Here is a 25,636-nt window from a genome sequence, read left to right as displayed (position 1 = left end):
TGTAAGAGATAATTGATGTTGGTTTGCCTTCCCCCCACTCCGGTTTATATCCCTGTTTTTTTACCTTACTGTTTAATATTATCATGGGGGGTGGGGAAAGGGATTTATTTATTTGTTCTCTACTTAACGATTTTCTCCCTCCTTTGGTTTTTTTTATTATTCTATATATATAGGCCGAGGGGTCTAGTTAATGTTGGTGGGGGGAGGTGGTTACCTTATTCTATTTTACCTCTGTCTCTCGGAGTGGGGTTGTTTTCCCTTGTTATTTTGTATTATTATATTTAATTATTACTTGTTGAGGTTGTAATTTTATAGTTATATATATTTATACATGGTATTAACATTACCAAATATATCCAGGTGTTGGTGTATGGTTGGGGGGGGTGGTGGGTATAGAGTGCTCACTGTTAACTCTAGCTCTGTAGTATATTTGAATTTTCCTCATCCTATTGAGGAGCACCTGGGTTAAGGGTGGGGCACTGGTTGGGAGAGGATACGATGGACCTTTGGAAAGGAAGTGATACCCCCTGGGAACAAGGGGGATAATCTCCATTTAAATACGTTTTATGTTTTTTTTATTGAGAAATAGTTTTTTATTATACTGTTGTGAGTGTATTAGAGAGCCTTTATTTTTGTGAATTTTATATGTTCTATGCTCGAGATGTTCTGGATAGGGTTTCCCCTCCCAAGGGGTCTCAGATTTGCCCGGACGATTATGGTTGATCAGTCGGTTAAGTGGTGCACCTGGAATGTCAAGGGAAATAATTCGCCAGTCAAAAGGAAGAAAATATTATCAAATCTCAAGGAAGAAAGGGTTGATATAGCTCTCCTACAGAAGACACACTTGTTGGATAAAGAACACTTGAAATTACGACAGGGTGGATTTGATCAGGCCTTTTTTTCTTCTTTTAGCTCAAAAATCAGGGGAGTTGTTATTCTTATTCGGAAGAATTTTCCTTTCAAAATCCTAAATCAGATAAAAGACGAATCTGGACGATATATTCTGATTAAAGCCCTTATAAATGGAGAGGAATATGGGATTTTAGATTTGAATTGTCCCCCAGCACATCCTTTTAAATTTATAATGGAAGCAGACAAGGGGAGAATGTGCAAACTCCACACAGTCAGTCGCCTGAGGCGGGAATTGAACCCGGGTCTCTGGCGCTGTGAGGCAGCAGTGCCGCCCACATAAATGTCATACCAGAATTGATATGTTTTTTTGACCCCTCGATTTTTAAAAATTCCATATCATCCTGTAAAATAGGTAGTATAGCAATTTCCAACCACGCTGCTGTATATATGGAAATCAAGGCGAGGAACAATGGGACATCCCCCTAGGCATTGGCGTATGGGCCCCTTCCTGATGAAAGATAGTAAATTTGTAAAGTACTTCTCTCAAGAATTTAAAACTTTTTTAGAAATTAATTCAGGTACGGCTAGCAACCCATCAATGATGTGGGAGACCATCAAAGTTTACGCGCAAGGTTTGATTATCTCATACTCAGCGACCCAGAAAAAATTAAAGGGAGAACAACAGCGTCTGCTCGAAGCTCGTTTAAAAGCAGCTGAAACAGCATACACTGATAGACCTTCTATTATTAAATTGCAAAGGATTACGGCCCTTAGGACAGCTCTAAACACTACGCTTACCCAAACGGCTAAGAGGGAAATATTACTTGCAAAACAAAGGTTATATGAATTTGGCGACAAACCGGGTAGATCCTTAGCATTTCTTGCAAAGAAAATAAAGGCCCCTCAGACTATTACGTCTATCAAGGAAAGTACGGGTATTTTGACTCATGATCATAAAAGGATTAACGCAATCCTTAGAAAATTTTATTCTGATTTATATAAATTGCAGGATTGTGAAGACAGGACTAGGAGGATGCAATCATTTTTAAAAAATTTGACCTTTCCGGAACTAACTCCGGAACAGGTATCGGTCTTAAATGCTCCCCTAACAGTCCAAGAAATACTCGACTCAATCAGGCAACTTCAGAGCGGTAAGGCATCTGGCCCAGATAGCTTTCAAGCTGAATTTTATAAAGAATTTACAGAAATATTGGCTGGTCCACTTATGGACATGTATAACTACGCATACAGTCAGGGCTGTCTCCCGCCTTCGTTGAAAGAGGCAAATATCTCTCTTATCCTTAAAAAAGGAAAGGACCCAGAAGATTGCGCGTCATACAGACCAATATCCTTGATAAATGTAGATTTTAAAATCCTTTCTAAAACGTTAGCATTGAGACTAGAAAGGGTATTGCCACATATCATAAAGGAGGATCAGACGGGGTTTATTAAGGGCCGTAGATCATCCAATAATATTAGAAGGGTTTTGAATATGATTCAAGCCTGTCATCAGGTAAAGATACCAGGAGTAGTAGTCTCATTAGACGCGGAAAAGGCATTCGATAGGGTTGAATAGTCATATTTGTTTTACACATTGGAAAGGTTTGGCGTTGGACAGGTGTTTACCAAATGGGTCTCAACATTGTATAGTGATCCCAAAGCAGTTGTGGTTACCAATGGATTAGGTTCGGATAGCTTCAGTGTGGATAGGGACTGCCATCAGGGATGTTCTCTCTCGCCATTGTTATTTACGCTAATAATTGAACCACTAGCAGAAGCTATACAGGCTGATCCTAATATAACGGCCCTGAGGATTGGTACAGGTAAACATAAAATTACCCTTTATGCAGATGATGTCCTTCTATTCCTCAGTAATCCTCTGATGTCCGTGCCTCGCTTAATCCAAGTTATTAATACATTTAGTGCATTCTCAGGCTATAAAATTAATTTCTCAAAATCGGAGGCTATGCCAATGGGTGGCCTTGCTATGATACCCCACTTATAGAATAGAACATAGAACAATACAGCACAGAACAGGCCCTTCGGCCCACGATGTTGTGCCGAACTTCTATCCTAGATTAAGCACCTATCCATGTACCTATCCAAATGCCGCTTAAAGGTCGCCAATGATTCTGACTCTACCACTCCCACGGGCAGCGCATTCCATGCCCCCACCACTCTCTGGGTAAAGAACCCACCCCTGACATCTCCCCTATACCTTCCACCCTTCACCTTAAATTTATGTCCCCTTGTAACACTCTGTTGTACCCGGGGGAAAGGTTTCTGACTGTCTACTCTATCTATTCCTCTGATCATCTTATAAACCTCTATCAAGTCACCCCTCATCCTTCGCTGTTCCAACGAGAAAAGGCCGAGAACTCTCAACCTATCCTCGTACGACCTATTCTCCATTCCAGGCAACATCCTGGTAAATCTTCTCTGCACCCTCTCCAAAGCTTCCACATCTTTCCTAAAGTGAGGTGTCCACTTAGTGGACGGATCACACTTTCCCTTTCGGTGGTCCCTGGAGGGTTTCTTATATTTAGGCATTTTTATTACCCCAGTATTTGGTCAGTTATACAAGGCTAACTTTGTGCATTTACTGGAAAGGATAAGGCAGGACCTCCAGCGATGGGGAGACCTTCCAATTTCCTTGCTGGGTAGAATAGCACTAATTAAAATGAATGTCCTGCCCTGTCTCCTATACCCTATGAGAATGCTTCTGGTGATGCTGCCAAGGCTGGCATTACGTAAATTATATGACCGGTTAGGTTCCTTTATCTGGAATCATAGACGGCCCCTCATTAAGCTGAAGAAGCTACAGCTTCCACAGACAAGGGGAGGACTGGACTTCCCAGATTTTAGGAAATATCGGTTAAGTTCCCTATTATGTTACATAGCTGATTGGGTCTTGTCTGACCCGCAATCAATCTGGTTGGACATCGAGGCCTCTCAAGTAAAATGCCCACTAATTAAACTTTTATTTTCAGACAAGAGGAAAATCATTATGGATCACTGTAAAAACCCTATAATACTAAACACAATCAAGGCTTGGAATATAATGCGGCAAAATGAGGGCAATGCACATAAAACACCCCCTATGCTCCGATAGTGCAAGCATGGGGATTTCAACCGGGGTTTACAGATGCCACTTTTAAACTCTGATGATCCAGGGGTATCTCATGTTTAGGGGACCTATTTAAAGAAGGGGTCCTGATGTCTTTTGAACAGCTGCATCGGAAATTCGGATTACCTAATGGAGACCTCTTTCGATACTTCCAAATTCGAGACTATATACGTTATTAGATAGTCTTTATAAATCAGATAGAGAATGTTAAGTGCTACGGCCAAGGTGGGTATCTTCCGTCAGTACTATTTATCATTTACTACATGATGAAGTATCGGGAGATATGGACAATCTGCTTAAAACATGGGATCAGGATTTGGGAATAGAAATCTCTATAGAAACGTGGAATGACATTTGGGAAAATGCCAGAAGAATCACCATCTGCAACAGAACTCAGGCTATCCAGCTGAAGATACTTCATAGGGCCCATATAGTACCGGATCGATTGGCAAAATTTAAGGCAGGAGCATCTCCAATGTGTCCCAAATGTAAAATAGAGGTGGGTACTCTTGTACATTGCCTATGGACCTGTCATAAGATCTGTAGATACTGGACTAAAGTAGCAAGTAGCCTGACAGAGATTTTAGGAACGGAAATTAAAGTGGACCCTGTATCTCTCCTTTTGGGCTTTTCGAACTTACCCTCCCTGGACATGTACGGGAAGAGACTATTTTCTATTCTCTTTCTGTGCAAGGAAAAATATTTTGCTAAACTGAGGGCCCCCTTGGACTTTCAAATTGGCATAGATTAATTATGGAATGTATTCCCCTGGACTTCCTTACAAATATGGTGCACCGAAAGACCGAATTATTTCATAAAATATGGCAGAGTTTCTTGAATTATATAAATACAGATATTTCAGCTATCCTAACAAGGGCTTTTATTTAATTGAGATTGCGAACTTGGCTGGTCCGGGGCCCCTTGGGGGAGGAATCCCGCACGAATACAGGTTTTGTTATATTTGATGTTAACACATTCCGAGCATGTATCTCACTACCCAATTTCTGTGTTATCCGTTGGGTTTTTTTTCTTTCTCTTATTTGAATAATGTAAGAGACTTAATCATACACTCTGGTTCGTTGTAGGTTAGATTAGTAGTTAGTTTTGTTTTTTTTCTCTCGGTATTTCTCTTTTGTTAAATTTTGGTTATTATTTATTTAAGATTTAATTGTGTATCAATGTTTGTACTTGAGTTTTTTTTATTTTTGTAAATTTGTAAAAATGTTAAATTTCCAACAAAAAAAATCTGCTCCAATCAGGGAACTCATATTCTATGAGGTCCACCTAACTGACCTTATTACAATCATTACATCCTTCCCCCTCTAAATCAGAGGGCATAGGCCTTTTTTGTAGCTCCTCTTTTGTAGCACCAGGGCAGGTTCTTCCAACTCTGCCTCTAATACAGGCAAGCATGTAATGCACAACTGCTCATCTCTCGCAACTAGCGTGTCTTGAAAAAAATTCATTCTCTTCTTTCAGGCAGCAAAGCCGGTGAGGCGGCAACATCTGCTGTGTCCATCTCAGATTCCAAGGTATCTTTAACGCTTGACAGAGAGGAGGAACCCACAGGTTCAGAAAAGATGTCAAGATTCGGGCACATTTACTCCAGCACCGTTCACAAGATTGCAGCTTTCCTATGTTCCATGTGCTTGTTCAGGACCATCACACCTACCCAAACTTTATACATCACTGGACCTGAACTTGTGTCAACCATGCCTCTTACCCACGCAAGGCCATTCCTATGGTTCCTACAACAAACTTTGCCCCCTGAAGAAAACTGTCTCCCTCGCTTAACAAAGTTGTGTGTCTTGCATTGGTGTTCCTGATGCAGTTTCACCTCCTCCCCCACCAGGTCCGGGAAGGTCAGATTTAGCCTGGTGTGGTGTCCTCATTAGTTGCATGAGGAGTGGTCCTATAATCAAAGAGGAACCGACACATCTAGTGCAGGAACCTGTTATCTCGTACAGCTGTCAGCTGTTTCTTTAAACCTGACTTCAAAGTTTGGACTGTGCTTTTGGTCAGACCATTGATTGAAGGTATGGAGCTGTCCTTATATGTCCATGTCCATTTGGCTTTAAGAAATACTCAAATTCCCTGCTGGTAAACAATGGCCTGTTATCTGTGACCAACACTTCCTGAAGTCCTTGTATTGCAAAAGATGTGTGCAGTTTTTCTATTGTCGTCCCCATGTTTGACAGATGGACTCTGTACACATCCAGCCACTGAGTGGGCGTCCACAATGACTAAGAGTATTGAGCCTACAACATGGTATTGCCAGCTGTGTCTGGAAGTTTGTGCAGAATATTTAAAACCACATATGAAGGCAAAAGGATTAGGTTCTGAAGGGAGAATATAGAGAGTTAGGCAGGAATTTAAAAAGGAGATCCTCAAGAGTGGTAATATCTGGATTATTCCCGGTGCTGCAAGCTAGTGAAGGTAGGAATAGGAGGATAGAGCATGGCTGAGGAGCTGGTGAATGGGAGAAGGATTCACATTTTTGGATCATTGGAATCTCTTCTGGGCTAGATGTGACCTGTACAAGAAGGGTGGATTGCACCTAAATTGGAAGGGGACTAATATATTGGCGGGGAGATTTGCTCGAGCTGCTCAGCAGGATTTAAACTAGTAAGGTGGGGGGGAAGGGACCCAGGGAGATGGTGAGGAAAGAGATCAATCTGAGACTGGTACAGTTGAGAACAGAAGTGAGTTAAACAGTTAGGGCAGGCAGAACAAAGCAGAGAACAAGTTAGGGCTGATAAATTAAACTGCATTTATTTCGATGCAAGAGGCCTCACATGCAAGGCAAATGAACTCAGGGCATGGTTAGAAACATGGGACTGGGATATCACATCAATTGCATAAACGTGGCTCAGGGATGAACAGGACTGGCAGCTTAATGTCCCAGGACACAAATGCTACAGGAAGGGAGGCAAGACAGGATGTGGTTTGGCGTTTTTTATAAAGGATAGCATTGCAGGTCTACTGAGGGAGGATATTCCCAGAAATGCATCCAGGGAAATTATTTTGTTGAACTGGGAAATAAGAAAGGGATTGTATTATAGACCACTTAATAGTCAGAGGGAAATTGAGAAACAGATTTGTAAGGAGATTTCAGTTACCTGTAAGAGTAATAGGGTGATTATGGTAGGGGATTTTAACTTTCCAAACATAGACTGGGACTGCCATAGTGTTAAAGGTTTAGATGGAGAAGAATTTGTCAAGTGTATACAAGAACATTTTCTGATTCAATATGTGGATGTACCTATGACAGCAGGTGCAAAACTTGACCTACTCTTGGAAAATAAGGCAGGGCAGGTGACTGAGGTGTCAGTGGGGGAGCAATTTGCAGCCAGCGACCATAATTCTATTAGTTCTAAAATAGTGATGGAAAAGGATAGACTAGATCTAAAAGTTGAAGTTCTAAATTGGAGGAAGGCTAATTTTGGCTGAAAATGTGTTGCTGGAAAAGCGCAGCAGGTCAGGCAGCATCCAAGGAGCAGGAGAATCGATGTTTCGGGCATGAGCCCTTCTTTAGGAATTCAGGCTCATGCCTGAAACGTTGATTCTCCTGCTCCTTGAATGCTGCCTGACCTGCTGCGCTTTTCCAGCAACACATTTTCAGCTCTGATCTCCAGCATCTGCAGTCCTCACTTTCTCCTGGAAGGCTAATTTTGACAGTATTAGGCAAGAATTTTCAAAAGCTGATTGGGGGCAGATATTCACAGGTAAAGGAAAATGGAAATCCTTCAGAAATGAGATAATGGGAGTCCAGAGACAGTATATATTGCTGTTGGGGTGAAAGGAAAGGCTGGTAGGTGGAGGGAATGCTGGATGACTAAAGAAATTAAGGGTTTGGTTAAGAAAAAGAAGGTAGCATGTCAGATGTAGACAAGACAGATCAAATGAATCCCTCGAGAAGTATAAAGACAGTAGGAGTGTACTTTAAGAGGGAAATCAGGAGGGCAAAAAGGGGACATGAGATAGCTTTGGCAAACAGAGTTAAGGAGAATCCAAAGGGTTTTTACAAATACATTAAGGACAAAAGGGTAAATAGGGAGAGAATAGGGCTCCTCAAAGATCAGCAAGGTGACCTTTGTGTGGAACCGCAGGAGATGGGCGAGATACTAAACAAGTATTTTGCATCATTGTTTACTGTGGAAAAGGACATGGAAGGTATAGAATGTAGACAAATAGATGGTGACATCTTGAAAAATTACAGAGGAGGAATTGCTGGATGTCTTGAAACACATAAAAGTGGATAAATCCCAAGGACCTGATCAGGTGTACCCTAGAACTCTATGGGAAGTTAGGGAAGTGATTGCTGGGCCCCTTGCTGAGATATTTGTATCATTGATAGTCACAGGTGAGGTGCCGGAAGACTGGAGGTTGGCTAATGTGGTGCCACTGTTTAAGAAGGGTGGTAAGGACAAGCCAGGGAACTATAGATCAGTGAGCCTAATGTCAGTGGTGGGCAAGTTGTTGGAAGAAATCCTGAGGGACAGAGCGTACACAGCCTGTGGGCGGCACGGTGGCACAGTGGTTAGCACTGCTGCCTCACAGCGCCAGAGACCTGGGTTCAATTCCCGCCTCAGGCAACTGACTGTGTGGAGTTTGCACGTTCTCCCCGTGTCTGCGTGGGTTTCCTCCGGGTGTTCCGGTTTCCTCCCACAGTCCAAAGATGTGCAGGTCAAGTGAATTGGCCATGCTAAATTGCCCGTAGTGTTAGGTAAAGGGTAAATGTAGGGGTATGGGTGGGTTGCGCTTCGACAGGGCGGTGTGGACTTGTTGGCCCGAAGGGCCTGTTTCCACACTGTAAGTAATCTAATCTAATCTACATGTATTTGGAAAGGCAAGAACTGATTAGGGATAGTCAACATGGCTTTGTGTATGGGAAATCATGTCTCACAAACTTGATTGAGTTTTGATGAGGGCAGAGCAGTAGACGCGATCTATATGGCCTGGATCCTTAAGAAAATTTTAACCGTTTGGCTTAGGTTTGGCTTTACTTTGGGATTTTGCTGTGGGCTGATCTAGAGCTCCTCTGTTCAGGATATGTCCTGAGTGAGGCTACGTAATAGCTATTACTCAAGTAGTGACCCCAAGCTCAGTCAGACTGGTGAGGTCATCCTCTTCCATCAGAGTGCCACAGTTTCAAATGATAAAGTCAGTTGTACTGCATACTTGAAGTCCTTTTGGGCTTCAGCTAGTAGGCACTTTTGCATGATTACATCATTAATCTCACACACCAAACAGTCTCACAGCATCTTATTAAGGATTGAACCAAAGTCTTTGCTAGTCATCTTAACTGAGTCAAAAATGCAGATACAGACTCCCTGGTTCACGAATTGCTGAGTAAAACTGACAGCATGTCAGAATCAGAGGAGGCTTGGGGTCATAACATTCCTTAACTAAGTCCATCAACTCTTTAAAGATTTTAGTATCTGGTGCCTTAGGGAAAGTTAGGCTCCTAGTAACCAAGCAGGTGCAGATCTTCAAGTTGTCAGGAGAATTACTCCAGCTTTTGATCTGCCTTAATGTTATCTGCCCATAAACAATAACGCATACTGGGCCCAGTATTCGACAGCAGGAACAAATCAGTCAAGCTTCCCAAATAATGGCATGATGTCATGTTATGGACCAGACCAGACCCCCTCAAACTATTTTAAGAAGGTGGTCTCGCCCCTAACTTTTTCTTATTTTAAAGGCAATTATGAAATGCATTTTCCAAATGCAATGCAACTGTTCAAACTACTTATTGTTAAGCAAAAAACAATTTATTTAATTACTGTATTTAAAATACAACAAAAGAAAGAGGAATTTAGAATAATTTAACCGCATTGGAAAACTTAAAATAATAGATACAGTAACTATTTCTAATTAACTGTTCCAGTTTGGTAACATCCCATAAACAGACCCCTTGGCAAAAAGACAAATTCAGGTATAGATTCTCATATGCAGTTCCCCAATCCAGGAGAAAAAAACATCAAGCGAAAATACAGAGTGTAGCAGCCAGGACACATTTACTGAAGCTTCCAAATCTAGTGAGACTCCAGCAGCACCTGATACTACTGAAAAACCAAAACCCAGAGATCCTGATCTGTGAGATTTGGCCACACCCATTCATATTATCCAAAAAGAAATGCCTCCTACTTTACCCTTTGTTAGCCAGCTCTGCACATCTCATTCAGTCTCTTTCTTAAAAGAAACCAGAACAAAATAACATCCTAAAGCCACACCATTATCACAGCCAGAAATGCTTACCCCAATCAAAGACAACTGCCACGAGCAGATTTTTTCAGAACTGTGCTTTTCTCTTGTCACCAATGAAATAACTCCACAGATGCTGGTATCCTGTCACCAAGTCATCCTATATTTACATGTGGGAAGTCCATGACATTGGTCCAGCTCCCTCAGAGCCAGTTTTCAGCTTAAACAGGATGTCTGACATTCTTCTTCTTATCTTACCCGATTAACAGCCCCAATCAGGTAACTCATATTTGATGAGGTCATAGAGTCATAGAAATGTACAGCACGGAAACAGACCCTTCGGTCCAACTTGTCCATGCTGACCAGACATCCCAACCCAATCTAGTCCCACCTGCCAGCACCCGGCCAATATCCCTGCAAACCCTTCCTAATCATATACCCATCCAGATGCCTTTTAAATGTTGAAATCTTACTAGCCTCCACCACTTCCTCTGGCAGCTCATTGTGTACACATATCACCCTCTGCATGAAAAAGTTGCCCCTTAGGACTCTTTTATATCTTTCCCCTCTCACCCTAAATAACCCTCCACCACCACCCTCTGTCTTCTGCCTTTGAGCCAGTTCTGTATCCAAATGGCTAGTTCACCCTGTAATCCATGAGATCTAACCTTGCTAACCAGTCTCCCATGAGGAACCTTGTCGAATGTCTTATTAAAGTCCAGATAGATCAAGATAGCTCTGCCCTCATCAATCCTCTTTGTTACTTCTTCAAAAAACTCCATCACTTGGCTGACCTCACGACATTGGTCAATCACACAAGGTTGCAGATTTTCTTTAACAATAAAACCCTGGAAGTTTGTTAAATAAAACAAACCAAGTTGACCAAACCTAGAACACAGTCTGAAAAATCTTAAACACACAACAAAGCAAAGTTTCACCCACTCCCCAAAGCCACCACTTTACAGCATTTCAACTCAAGAGAAAAAAGCCACCCCCACCCCAAAATATCAAGTTTCCGTTAAACTGCTCCTTCCCCCAATTCTATCCGACGAATTGTGAAGTACTCTTACATGAATACTTAAAAAACTGAATTCTTAGACTTTCCAAATCTTTTAATAATCTGGTGATTTCTAATCAATCCTCCAGATCTGGAAGTTTCACAAACTAAATGTTTACAGTTGAGCCATCCTATACTTTCAAGAATAGCAACTACATTTGCTCTGGATAGATGTAGATCTCCTTCAAAACTGCCTTAAAGCTTTCTAAGGTAAATTCATTATTATCCTAAACCAAAAGCAAGATAATGTCTTTCAACATTTACACTCTGTTGTAAATTCCACAGTATAAACAAACCTTTCATTAACACTCCACACTTTTTTTTAAATTCATTTAGGAGTTGGAGGTGTTACTGGCTGGCCAGCATTTATTGCCCATCCCTAGTTTCCCTTGAGAAGGTGGTAGCGAGCTGCCTTCTCAAACCACTGCTGTAAACCTGCTGTGGGTTGACCCACAATGCCATTCGAAAAAGAATTCCAGGATTTTGACCCAACAACAGTGAAGGAACGGTGATATATTTTCAAGTCAGGATGGTGAGTGACTTGAAGGGGAATGTGTAAGTGGTGATGTTCTCATGTACCTGCTGCACCTGTCATTCCAGTTAGAAGTGGTCATGGATTTTGAAGATGCTAAGGATTTTTAGTGAATTTCTGCAGAGCATCTTGTAGATAGTACACACTGCTGCTATTGACTGTTGGAAGTGGAGAGAGTGGATGTTTATGGATGCAGTGCCAATCAATTGGGCTGCATTGGCCTGAAGTCAATCTTCCTGAGTGTTGTTGAAGCTGCACCCATTCATCACACTCCTGACTTGTGCCTTGGAAATGATGGACAGGCTTTTGGATTCATGAAGTGAGTTACTCACTGCAGTACTCCTAGCCTCTGACCTACTCTTGTAATCACTGTATTTAGGTGGCGAGTTCAGTTGAGTTTCTGGTCAATTGCAACCCAAGTATGTTGATGCTGTAGGAGCGCTGGTAACATCATTGAATCTCAAAAAGCAGTGGTTACATTGTCTCTCATTGGTGATGATTGTTGCCTGGGATTTGTTACTTGCTGCTTGTCAGCCCAAACCTGGATATTGTCCACATTTTGTTGCAATTTAACATGGACTGCTCCAGTATGTGAGGAGCTGCAAATGGTGTTGTGCAGTCATCAGCGAACAACCCCACTACTGACCTTGTGATGGAGAGAAGATCATTGATGAAGCTGCTGAAAATAGCTGGGCTTAGGACACTACCTTGAGGAACTCCTGCAGAGATGTCTTGGACCTGAGATGACTGACCTCCAACAACCACGACCATCTTTCTATGAGGCAGGTATGACTTCAACCAGCACAGTTTGCCCCCTATACCCATTGATTCTAGCTTTACCAGGGTTCCTTGATGCCACACTTGGTTGAATGCAACTTTTTTTGTAAAGGGCTGTCACTCTCACATCACCCCTGGAATTCAGCTCTTTTGCTCATGTTTGAACCAAGGCTGTAATGAGGTCAGGAGCTGAGTGGGCCTGAAACACCAAACTGGGCATCTCTGAGTAGGTTATTACTGAGCATGTGCTGCTCGAGTAGGGTAAAAGGTCGGCACAACATCGAGGGCCGAAAGACCTGTTCTGTGCTGTACTATTCTACGTTCTTGGTAGCACTATTGATAACACCTTCTAACACCTTCCATCATTTTAAGTGATAATTGAGTGCAGACTGATGGGACGATAGTAGGCTAGGTTGCATTTGTCCTGCTTTTTTATGCACATGTTGTGTATAGATAAGTGCTGTAACTGTAATTGTACTTTAAGAGCACTTGGCTAAGGGAGCAACAAGTTCTGGTGCACAAGTCTTTGCTGGAATGTTATCAGGGGCAATAGCTTTTGCACTGTCCAGTGCCTCCAATCATATCTGGCACTTCTGGCTGAAGATTGCTGCGAATGCTTCAGCCTTATCTTTTGCACTGTTGTATTGGGCTCTTCCATCATTTGAGGATGAGGATATTTGTGTAGTCTCCTCCTCCAATGAGTTGCTTAATTGTCCACCACCACCATTATTTTCACTGGAAAGACGGAGGTTGAGGGAGGACCTGACTGAGGTCTACAAAATTGTGATGTATAAACAGGGTAGTTAGCAAGAAGCTTTTTCCCCAGAGTGGGAGACTCAATTACTAGGGGTCACGATTTCAAAATGAGGGGAAAGAGTTAAGGCAGACAAGTGTGGAAAGTTCTTTACGCAGAGGATGGTGGGTGCCTGGAACACTTTGCCAGCAGAGGTGGGCACAATAGGGTCATTTAAGACACATACATGAATGGACAGGGAGCAGAGGAATACAAATTCTTAGAAAACCGGTGATAGGTTTAGATAGAGGATCTGGATTGGCACAGGCTTGGAGAGCCAATAGGCCTATTCCTGTGCTGTAATTTTCTTTATTCTTTGTTCATTCATGACTGGATGTGGCAGGACTGTAGTGCTTAGATATGATCCATTGGTTGTGAGCTCACTTAGCTCTATCACTTGCTGCTTATGCTGCATAGCATGAAAGTAGCCCTGTTTGGTAGTTTCATCAGTTGACACCTCATTTTTAGGAATGCCTAATGCTGCTCCTGGCATACCCTCTGAATTCTCCATTGCACCAGCGGCTTGTTGATAATGGTTGAATGAGGGATATGCCAGGCCATGAGGTTGCAGATTGTGCTGCAGTACACTTCTGCTGCGGTTAATGGTCCACATCGCCTCACAGATGTCCAATTTTGAGTTACCAGATCTGTTCAAAGTCTGTTGCAATTAGCACAGTGATACTGCCACAACATGATGGGGATTATTCTCAATGGTAAGGCAAGACTTTATCTCCATAAAGGTGGTCACTCTTACCAATATTGTCAAGTGCAGTCTGCAGATTAGTGAGGATGAGGTCAAGTGTATTTCTCCCTCTTGTTGGTTCCATCATCACCTGCTGGAGACCCAGTCTCGCAGCTATGTCCTTTAGGACCCAACCAGCTCAATCAGTAGTGCTGCTGCCAAGCCACACGTTGGTGGACATTGAAATCCCCCCCACACCCAGGGTACATTTTGCCCCCTTGCCACCCTCAGTGCTTTGCTGGTTTGCAGTCACCTTACTCTCTGACACATATGGGATTAGGTCATGGTTCCAAAAAGGCATCCCTGACATTTTCTTTTTTTAAAAAGAACTCCTTTTCAAAAGTAACCAACACTCATATGACAATTTCAAACTAAAAAATGATAAATAAACAAATCACACTACTTTCATCATGTGATCAAATTCAAATGTTTATTTTTTCTAAAAATTACTTCACTCTTAAAATTTGTAAAAGTACAAATAGTTCAAATTTGACATTATTTAAAGTGCAATTCCTCCAAAAGAGTATGTGAGGTGTTGCACTGTACTTGCCATTACCAATCATATTTACAATATACATTAACATTTCAGGTCAAACATTCTCTAGTTCTTCTTAGTTTCACAGTTTTCAGCTCCCCAGTGTATTATGATGAGAAGATATTAGTGTCCTCATGCCACTCAAATTCTGCACTGTCTGCCCTGAGACTTAGCATATCCCACATTGTGTACATTCTGAAAGCGCCAATCTACATGGTCTCCAACAGCTCTTTGCACTGGAAGACCAACAGACTTTGGACAGACAACAAAGCATCTTTCACTGAGTTGCTGGCCCTCCAGTAGCAGCTGTTGCCTTGGTATGTGAGCCTGGGAGCAGCCACAGATACTGATTTGGAGGGGAGGGGGGAGGGGGGGGGGAGGGGTGTTCAGATCACAGTTACCTAATGTAGATAGTTAATGATTTGTGGCAAAGTTCTGATAGTTTAATTTTGTTAAGAAGCAGTAGTTTAGATCTGATACTTTCATTAATTGGATAAAGAAGGTATACAACTGGGGATGATTTACTGATACCAGAGGATTAACAGGATGTTGGTGCATAATGTGTTGGTCTTGTTAAAATTGTGAGGTTAGCTTCCTGTTTTCTCACTGATCTGTAAGGAAACTCTTTCCTGGATCTTCGTTGTCTTTCTCTGGTCCATTTTTTATGTGGAAAATACGGTTCTCTGAGGACAGTCCGATGAGAACTTTTCTCTGCCCTGGGCACTTATTTGTAAATCATATTCTTAAGGCTAGATTATTTTCTCTGTGTCAATCAATTGTCTGAAAACTTCTGGTCAATGGCCATGGGACAGTTGCTCATGAAGTTGGATGATCATTGGGCCCTTGCTCACCTTAGTTTTCACTGTGTTCACTAGTTCAAACTGCATTGTGACCTCCACGTTTCTTGCAATTCTTCTCTTTCATTTACCCATGCTAGAATTTTGGAAGATGTTAATTGCTACTGTAATGCCTGTTAATGATTTGGACGTGAAAATAAAAGGTAAGGTTACTAAGCTTGTAGATGACACCATTGGCGGTGTAGTGAACAGCGAAGAAGGTTACCTCAGAAGAGTAGCAGATGGAGTTTAATTCAGATAAATATGAGGTGCTGCATCTTGGGAAGGCATATCAGGGCAGGACTTATACACTTAATGGTATGGTTCTAGCGAGTGTTACTAAACAACGAGACCTTGAAAGTGGAGTCACAGGTAGACAGGATAGTGAAGGCAGCATTTAGTATGCTTGCCTTTATTGTCAGTGCATTGAATATAGGGTTTGGAGCTCAGGTTGCAGCTGTACAGGATATTGGTTGTACCACTTTTGGAATATTGCATTCAGTTCTGGTCTCCCTGCTATAGAAAGGATGCTGTCAAACTTGAAAGGGTTCAGAAAAGATTTACAAAGATGTTGCCAGGGTTGGAGGGGAGAGTCTGAATAGGCTGGGACTGTTTTCCCTGATGCGTCAAGAGGCTGACAGGTGACCTATAGAGGTTTATAAAATCACAACAGGCATGGATAGGATGAACAGACAAGGTCTTTTTCCTGGAGTGGGGGAGTCCAAAACTAGAGGGCATAGATTTAAGCTGAGATTGGAAAGATTTAAAAGAGACCTGAGGGGCAACTTGTTCATACAGAGAGTGGTGCATGTATGGAACGACCTGCCAGAGGAAATGGTGGAGGTTAGTACAATTACAACACTTAAAAGCATCTGGATGGGTATATGAACAGGAAGGGTTTAGAGGAATTTGGGCCAAGTGCTAGGCAAATGGAACTAAATTTATTTAGGATATCTGATTGGCAAGGGCTGAAGGGTCAGTTTCCATGCTGTACAACTCTATGACTCTATAAATGAAATCTCCTGATACACAGTAAATACTAGGAAATTTCCATTTTTAAGGCATCCCCAATTTCCAACACAAAGCACTGAGGTCTGTGTACATATGATTAAAGAAATTGAGAAGAAACTAAACATTAAGATTGGAGCTTGGCCAGTCAGAGTTAAGTCAGGAGGCACTTCTTGACATAAAGTGCTGTGGAAACCTGGAACTTTCCCATGAATAAAAGCTCTAGAGATTGTGGGACAACAATCAAATGAACATTTCAAAACTGAATGATACTTTTGTTAGCTAAAAAAGCAGATCAAAAGAAAGGTTACCTCAGAATACAACAGGATCTTGATCAGATGGGCCAGTGAGCCAAGAAGTGGCAGATGAAGTTTAATTTAGATATGTGAGGAGCTGCATTTTGGAAAGGCAAATCAGACCATGACTTATACACTTAATGGTAAGGTCCCAGGGAGTGTTACTGAACAAAGAGATCTCGGAGTGCAGGCTCATAGTTCCTTGAAGCTGGAGTTGCAGGTAGTGAAGGAGGAGTTTGGTATGCTTCCTTTATTGGTCAGAGCATTGAGTATAGGAGTTGGGAGGTCATGTTGCTGCGAGTTAGGCCATTTTTGGAATATTGTGTGCAGTACTGGTCTCCCTGCTATAGGAAGATGTTGTGAAACTTGAAAGGATTCAGAAAAGATTCACAAGGATGTGCCAGGGTTGGAGGGTTTGAGCTATAGGGAGAGGTGGAACAGGTTGGGGCTGGTTTCTCTAGATTGTCAGAGGCTGAGGGATGACATTTTGGAGTTTTATAAAATCATGCGGGCATGGATAGGATAAATAGACAAGTTCTTTTCCCTGGGGTGAAGGAGTCCAGAACAAGAGGGCATAGGTTTAGGGTGAGGGGGAAAAGATTTAAAAGCGACCTAATTAGATTACTTACAGTGTGGAAACAGGCCCTTCGGCCCAACAAGTCCACACCGCCCCGCCAAAGCGCAACCCACACATACCCCTACATCTACCCCTTACCTAACACTACGGGCAATTTAGCATGGCCAATTCACCTGACCTGCACATCTTTGGAGTGTGGGAGGAAACCGGAGCACCCGGAGGAAACCCACGCAGACACGGGGAGAATGTGCAAACTCCACACAGAGAGTCGCCTGAGGCGGGAATTGAACCCGGGTCTCTGGCGCTGTGAGGCAGCAGTGCTAACCACTGTGCCACCGTGCCGCCCAAATGGACAACTTTTTCACACAAATGGTGGTGCATGTATGGAAAGAGCTGCCAGAAGAAGTAGTGGACACTGGTACAATTACAGCATTTAAAAGGCATCTGGATGGGTAAATAAATACAAAAGGTTCAAAGGGATACAGGCCAAGCACTGGCAAATGGAACTAGATTTATTTAAGATACCTGGTTGGCATGGACAAGTTCAACCGAAGGGTTTGTTTCCAAGCTGTACATCTCTCTGACCCTAAGTCTAAATGGCTTCAGAATACAGACTTGCAATTATTTAACTGAATGGTGGAACAGATTCAACAGACTGAATGACCCCTCCTTTTCTTTACCATGAAGGGACATTTTTACATTCAGCACCTCATTCATGACTAAATATCACCCACCTCTTGAACAAAATGCCTTTTCTACTGCAGTTACAATGTGATGAGTGTAATGTTAGAAATTTGCACTCCCAATCAGGAAATTAAATCTATAAGAAATTGCTGGAAGAACCCAAATTTTGATCCAATTGGATGAACATGGCGATTAATCATGCTCATGGATTCCTAACGTTAATTTGGAGTTCATCAAGTTTCATGCACAAGGCACTAAGTCATAAAAAGAAAAACAATTGTTGCTTCTTTTGGGTGAACTGAAGTTTTCAAGATAATTTATTCCTTCCAGCTATCATTTTATGGGCGGCACAGTGGTTAGCACTGCTGCCTCACAGCGCCAGAGATCCGGGTTCAATTCCCGCCTCAGGCGACTAACTGTGTGGAGTTTGCACGTTCTCCCTGTGTCTGCGTGGGTTTCCTCCGGGTGCTCCGGTTTCCTCCCACAGTCCAAAGATGTGCAGGTCAGGTGAATTGGCCATGCTAAATTGCCCGTAGTGTTAGGTTAGGGGTATGGGTGGGTTGCGCTTCGGCGGGGCGGTGTGGACTTGTTGGGCCGAAGGGCCTGTTTCCACACTGTAAGTAATCTAATCTAAAACACTTTGTTGCCCTTTTGTTATGTACAATGGAAGTCATTATCAGAGCGCTATGGATGCTTGCTGTGCACAAATAGTGTTTTGTACACAATAACCAGCTTTCAAAAGTAAAGAGGGATTTGTGATGCCCTACTGGCTGAAACCATAATACCAAGATGTTCTTTCTCTTAACTCGTAGTGGGGCAATCATTTTGCAATGTCTTGCAGGGCCCCTGGGAACCTGGAATCTAAATCCCAGAAGTTGGATATAATTTTACGCACGGTCAGCACTAAGAGAGGATATTAACAAAAGAAGTCTAACACACGGGGCACAGTCTCAGGATCAGGGTCCAGCCATTTAGGTCTGATGTAAGGACAATTTTCTTCATTCAAAAGGACTGTGAATCATTAGAATTTTTCGGCTCCATTGTTGAGCAACCACGGCTGAGATATACAGATAGTTGGGAATCGGGAAGTTTGGGGAAAAAGAAGGAAAGTGGAATTGAATCCCGAGATCGACAACAATCAAACAGCACAGAGAGGTGATGGGCCGAATGGTGTACTCCTACTCCTGTTCTTATATTAAATGGTAAGTAATCCTTTGGGTTTACACGTTATAGTCAAAATGTATGAATGTTAAGGGTGTTATTAATTACAAAATTACATTAAAAGTTACCTCAGCAAGATTATCAAATTTGGTTGGACCTATTCCTGGAGACTTGTCAATCACATGATCTTTTATCTTTAATTATAAAACCAGCCCTTTGTTTTTCCCGTCTCTAAGTTTCTATAGAAATGAATAATTACCTTTAAACGCCCACGAGAGGAGGAGGAGGAGCGTGTTGCTGTTTTTGTTGAGGCCTCGAGCCCAGGAGTGACGGTTGGTGATCTCCCGGCGGCAGTCTCCTTCGCGCTCTCACTTTGCGACAGGACCTTAGCGGCTGCTGTCGGTTAGCGGCAGAAATCCCGGGCGGGGATCGGTTCCCCCTCGGTGACGGAGCGGACCCCCGGGCCGGGCCGGGCCAAGCGAGGATGGAGGTGAAAGACCGAGAGGGGAGTGAGTGTCCCCGGACACGGGCTCAAACTCGGGCCCTAAACAGTCCCTGACCCCCCCGCCCCCCCGGACTCCTGCCCCTTGACCCTCCCCACTTAGGTCACTCTGGCCACCTAACCCTTCAGTCCTCTTCACTGTTAAAAACCTAGACCTTTCTCAATCTGGCCACTTGATCCTTCTCGTCACCTACTACCTCTGGCCACCTAACTCTTGAACCCCTCTGACCACCTGAACCTTGACTTCACCACAATTATCAAGCTCCATACCCCCTCCAGTTAAATTACCTTACCCAATTCTCCATCTGACCCTGTTTCTCCCCCCCCCCCCCCACTTCACTCCTGATAAAACCTCCCATTTGTCTGCATCCTTTTCACTCCGATATCCATTTGACTTAGTTGATCCAAGGTAAAAACAATGACTGCAGATGCTGGAAACCAGATTCTGATCCAGACTATTATTCCTCACACCTACCTGACTTTGACCCCTGCTCTTCCACTCCCAACTACTTTACCACTCAAACCCACCCCCACCCCCAAACCCAAACCCAAACCCATTACCACCTCTGACACTGGCACCACTTCTTGATTTAATACTGAGTACATGTTCCTTTCGTAGAGTCACAGAGATGTGCAGGGATTATAAATAGAAATTACTGGATGCAGATTTAGTTACTATTTTTGTATAATTACAGAATAGAGATTATAAATGACCTGGTGAGGGGCTTGAAGGCTGGGTGAGCAAGTTTGCGGATGACACGAAAGTCGGTGGAGTTGTGGACAGCAAAGAAGGATGTGGCAGGTTACAGTGCGATATAGATAAGTTGCAGAGCTGGGCAGTAAGGTGGCAAATGGAATTCAATGTAGCTAAGTGTGAAGTCGTTCACTGTGGTAGGAGTAACAAGATGGATTACTGGGCTAATGGTAGACTACTTGGTAGTGTGGATGAGCAGAGGGATCTTGGTGTCCATGTACACAGATCTTTGAAAGTTGCCACCCAGGTAAATAGTGCTGTGAAGAAGGCATATGGTGTACTGGGCTTTATTGGTAGAGGAATTGAGTTCCGGAGTCCTGAGGTCATGTTGCAGTTGTATAAGACTCTGGTGCGGCCTCATCTGGAGTATTGTGTGCAGTTTTGGTCGCCATACTATAGAAAGGATGTGGAGGCAGTGGAACGAGTGCAGAGGAGGTTTACCAGGATGTTGCCTGGCATGGTAGGAAGATCGTATGAGGAAAGGCTGAGGCACTTGGGACTTTTCTCATTGTAGAAAAGAAGGTTTAGGGGAGATTTGTTAAAGGTGTACAAGATGATTAGGGGTTTAGATAGGGTTGACAGTGAGAACCTTTTTCCGCATATGGAGTCAGCTGTTACTAGGGGACACAGCTTTAAATTAAGGGGTGGTAGATATAGGACAGATGTTAGGGGTAGATTTTTTACTCAGCGGGTTGAGAGTTCATGGAATGCCCTGCCAGTAGCAGTGGTGGACTCTCCCTCTTTATGGTCATTTAAGCGGGCATTGGACAAGCATATGGAGGTTATTGGGCTAGTGTAGGTTAGGTCAGCTTCGGTCGGCGCAACATCGAGGGCCGAATGGCCTGTACTGCGCTGTATTTTTCTATGTTCTATGTTCTACAGTGTGGAAATAGACACTTCGATCCAACAGTTCCCACCTGCCAGCACCCAGCCCATATCCCTCCAAACCCTTTGTGCCTCTTCCAAATGCCTCTTAAATGTTGTAATTGTACCAGTCTCCACCACATCCTCTCACAGCTCATTCTATAAATGTACCCACCCTCTGTGTGAAAAAGTTGCCCCTTAAGTCTCTTTTATATCTTTCCCTTCTCACCCTAAACCTATGCCCTCTAATTCTGAACTCCCTGACCCCAGGAAAAGACTTTGTCTATTTATCCTGTCCATGCCCCTCATAATTTTGTAAACCTCTATAAGGTCACCCCTCAGCCTCTACTTCAGGGAAAACAGCCCCAGCCTGTTCAGCCTCTCCCTGTAGCTCAGATCCTCCAACCCTGGCAACATCCTTGTAAATCTTTTCTGAACCCTTTCAAGTTTCACAACATCTTTCCGATAGGAAGGAGACCAGAATTGCATGCAATATTCCAACAGTTTTTTTTGCTTTCAGGTGATGAAAACGTGAAAGTCACAGTTCAAATGCTCAAATCCAGAACTGGACAATTTGATTTGGAGTCAATTCTGTTCCTGAAGCTGAAGAATATTGGTGAGTGATGAGCAATTGGAGTGTTAGTGTGACCCATTGTTTTCAAATTCTGTCAAACTGATAATAGAATTTGGATCAGTTGCATCAAATCCAAGTTGGGTTCATTTGATGTGGTGAAGTTACGTTTAGTATAGCATTAATATATTGTTTATTTCAGTAACCATGTGTCTGTTATGTACTATAGTACCATCTACCTTCATGACTTACTAAAGAACTTTACTACCAAGAGATTACCTTTTTGAAGTGCAAGGTATACAAAAATAGTAACTAAATCTGCATCCAGTAAACCGGCAAAGCCGACAAATAAACAGTGAGATAACTTTTCTATTTGAAGATGATGGTTGATGGCTGAATCTTGTTCAGGACACCATAAAGCTTCCCTTTAGTTTGCATTACACCAAGGATCCTTCTAATTGGCAGATGTAGCTTCCAGTTAACTCTTCAGCTAAAGGCTCTAATTAGTACTGTAATTATGAGATTGTTAATTGTAGAAATGTGGTCTCTATCTACGTTTACTATATAAACTGACATTACTGTATTGTCTTGCTGATTTAATATGTGCCTGTGTAAATCTGAGGATAAGCTAATTTATTGATGGTAATATAGCAAATATATAAATCTATAACTAAAACACTATATTGTGCTAAAATTAACTGCTTAATTCTCCTTTTGCAGCATTTCAATGTGGGAACAGGAATCCCCCTCGCAGCCTCTTGCTTCCTTGACACATTCACTATATTTATACACTTATTTTTGATCCTCTCCTCTTCCTTTTTTTTGTTTTTAATTATTTTGTTATTATCTCTTTGCCTTACTTAATCAGATTGTACATCATCTCTTCACTTGTGAATCAGCTGTAACATCTGACACTCTTGATCACATGCAGAGACTCATCATTCAGCCAGTCAACACTCAAATCACACAATTTGTTTAATCTTTCGATCTCTAATTATAAATTCTGTGCATGTGTGTCTTCTCCTCACTTCACCTGGCGAAGGGGCAGCACTCCGAAAGCTTGTGATTTCAAATAAACCTGTTGGACTATAATTTGGTGTCATGTGATTTCTTACTTTCTCCTCCCTTTGGCTGGTTTCTTTTATGCGCTCCTCCCCCTACTTTTATTCTTGGGTGGGTATGTTGTGTAACAGAGGAGGCAGTTGAGCTGTGGTAATGTCATTTGGACTGGTTATCTGGAGGCTGAGGCTAATGCTTGGGAAAGGGCAGTGGATGCAGGTTCAAATTCCATCAGAGCAGCTGGTGCAATTGAACTTTTTCTGGCATTTAAAGCTCTAATCAGTAATGATGAATAAAAGTAATTGGTATTAAAAATCACTGAAGATCATTGGGGAAATAAATCTTTTTTTGGATAGAAAGAAATCTAATATCTTTAGCCAGTCTGGCCTACACGACAGTTTACTCTTAAATGCCCTCCACAATGGCCTGACAGGCTGCTTAAATCGAAGGCAAATAGAAATGGGCAACAAATGGACACCCACATCCCATCATAGAATAAAGAAAACATGTGCTTTAAAGTCAGCTGCTGTGAAGTGTTGGGAATGATACACTTTTAAGCGCTCCTAGAAGTGTAGTAATTTCAGCACAGGAGGCCACTCAACTCTTCTTATCAACGCTTGTTGTACACCTAAGCTTCCGAGTTCAAATTAGGAACCTGTCATTGAGTAGCCTTGACAGAGTTCCACTTCTGCCAAGTGCAACATTATCAATTTCCTTTGGCCCAGTTTTCAGCTTTTTTTATTATAAACAAGCAATCACTACTGAATAAAATAAAATCAATACTAATTCTTTTTGACTGTTTTCATTAGCACAGGTCTGGACTTTATTGCCAAGTGACTTATAATAATTTAACCATCCTACAGTTTGCAAGTTCCAACATTAGAAAGTTAAAATCAGTCAAAACAGAAGAACATCCTTCATTTTAAGGATTTGACAAGAATAAATGTGAAAAGAATGATTATTTCTGGTCTTGTTCACTGCAGGGATCACCAATCTTGGATGTATCGGAGACTGTGTAAATGTAGAAAGACTGGACTTGTCAGGAAATGACATCTCAAACCTCGCTCCCCTCACATCACTCAAAGTTCTGGTAGTGCTCAACCTGTCAGCCAATAGGATCTCAAATCTTGGTAAGCTAGCTGTCTTGATCCACAAGCAACAATGTGACAAGCTTTACACAGACCAGGAAGTTGCATCTGTTTGGCAATTGCCACAACCTTAGCTGGAGGCAACACAACCATTAGCATTTGGAGAAGGCAATTCAGCTCCTCAAGCCTGTGCCACCAATCAGTTAGATCATGGATAATCTGATTCTAACTCAGCTTCATTTTCCTTCTTACCATCAGAGTCTTTTTGACTCCCTTGACAATCAAGGAATGTCTCTTTAGCTGTGTCTTGAAAAGGCAAGCTCCTTGCATGTCCTAATGACTTGTGCAGTTCTATTGCCACTGAACAAATTTGCCAATAGTAACATCCTAAACTCTAGTAGGAAGCATAGCAAAGGATGCTAGCCAGACTTGTTTGAAAGATTTGTCTAGCAGTTTACTATCTAGCAGTCATATGAAACTTTCACAGCTAATGGAATACTTTTCAAAGTGTAATCGCTATTGCAGTGTAGGAAAGGTAACAGCCAATTTTCACTCTGAAAGTTCCAGTAATGAGCAGATAATCTATTTTTGTGATGTTGATAAAGGAATAGATAGATACTGGCTAGACACTGCGGATAATTTTGAAATAGTGCCCAGGAATCATTTGCATCCATCTGAGCAAGCTTCAGGATAATATCTCACCAGAAATGAACAGTGCAGTTCTCCCTCTGTATAGTAGTGGAGTGTCAACCTAAATTTTGTCCCCAAGTAAAATAGGAGTAGGCCACATCACAGGTGACCTTTAAGCTCCATTTTGTTGGATTCTCCTCTCCCTTAAATTCCTCTAGAGATGAGACAAAATCTTTTTGCTCAAAATCATACCAGTGCAAACCTCTTCCACAGTGTGACTAAATAAACATTATGCAATGGGTAACAGGAAATTAAGGTCATCAAAAGATCAGCATGGGGTCAGATAAAAGTCATGGAAGGTGTGTTCCTTTTTGAGTCCAAGTGTGCTGTAAAAATGCTTTTCAACCCACTGTTCTCTAATAAGCTGTGAATCATGATCATATTTTGGCAATACTTCTTGAAGTGCTTGAATGTTGTTTCCAAAACATGTTTTTCAACAGGTTTATTTCACCCTGAATCATGTGCAGTTATCAATTATTTGACCTGTGTATCAAGAAAAAAATGACTTTTATTCTTCCTGAGGGAAGAAGAATAGTGCTTGTGTTGTTAGAAAGAATAGCTGAAGTAGAAGAAATTATGTGATTGGATGGAAGTCAAAACCTCTGGAAGTCAAGTCAGCATTTGAATAAAATGTGACCTTGCCACTGAAAAGTGCTTCGCAGCCAACAGTGTGTTGTGGACCAGGCCAGACTCCCTCAAAACACTTTAAGGTAGCCTAGATCCTAACTTTTTATTTTGTGCAAAGGCAGATACAAAGTGAATATTCCAGGAGTAATGCAGTTGGTCAAACTACACCACTTTAAACAAAACAGAATTTATTTAAACACTATGGGCGAAACATGAACAAAAAAAAATTTAGAACTATTTAACTTATTTGAAAACCACCATGATATCGCAACTTAATGAAGCTTTGCTAATCCCTGC

The 25,636-nt window shown here is 42.1% G+C and overlaps 2 protein-coding genes across 8 annotated transcripts in view; one reads left to right on the top strand and one right to left on the bottom strand.

Annotated features, from left to right (window-relative positions):
• cib2 (calcium and integrin binding family member 2) overlaps positions 1 to 19,523 on the bottom strand; it is a 239,377-nt gene extending 219,854 nt beyond the window's left edge. The window contains exon 1 of one of the 2 annotated variants that reach the window (XM_072553297.1): positions 19,444 to 19,523. The gene's annotated coding sequence lies outside the window, so the exon portion shown is untranslated. The remainder of the gene's footprint in view (positions 1 to 19,443) is intronic. The other variant, XM_072553294.1, reaches the window with a different exon arrangement.
• lrrc61 (leucine rich repeat containing 61) overlaps positions 18,866 to 25,636 on the top strand; it is a 29,074-nt gene continuing 22,303 nt past the window's right edge. For 2 of the 6 annotated variants that reach the window (XM_072553291.1, XM_072553286.1), the window contains exons 1-3: positions 19,543 to 19,693; positions 21,825 to 21,920; positions 23,918 to 24,064. In XM_072553291.1, the coding sequence (XP_072409392.1) occupies positions 19,669 to 19,693; positions 21,825 to 21,920; positions 23,918 to 24,064 (268 nt within the window). In that variant the 5' untranslated portion in view covers positions 19,543 to 19,668. The other 4 variants (XM_072553288.1, XM_072553289.1, XM_072553287.1 and 1 more) reach the window with 4 other exon arrangements.

Source organism: Chiloscyllium punctatum, chromosome 33, assembly GCF_047496795.1.
Source record: "Chiloscyllium punctatum isolate Juve2018m chromosome 33, sChiPun1.3, whole genome shotgun sequence".
NCBI lineage: Eukaryota > Metazoa > Chordata > Chondrichthyes > Orectolobiformes > Hemiscylliidae > Chiloscyllium > Chiloscyllium punctatum.
The sequence above is the reverse complement of the archived record's forward strand: the minus strand, read 5'-3'. Positions and strand labels throughout refer to the sequence as shown.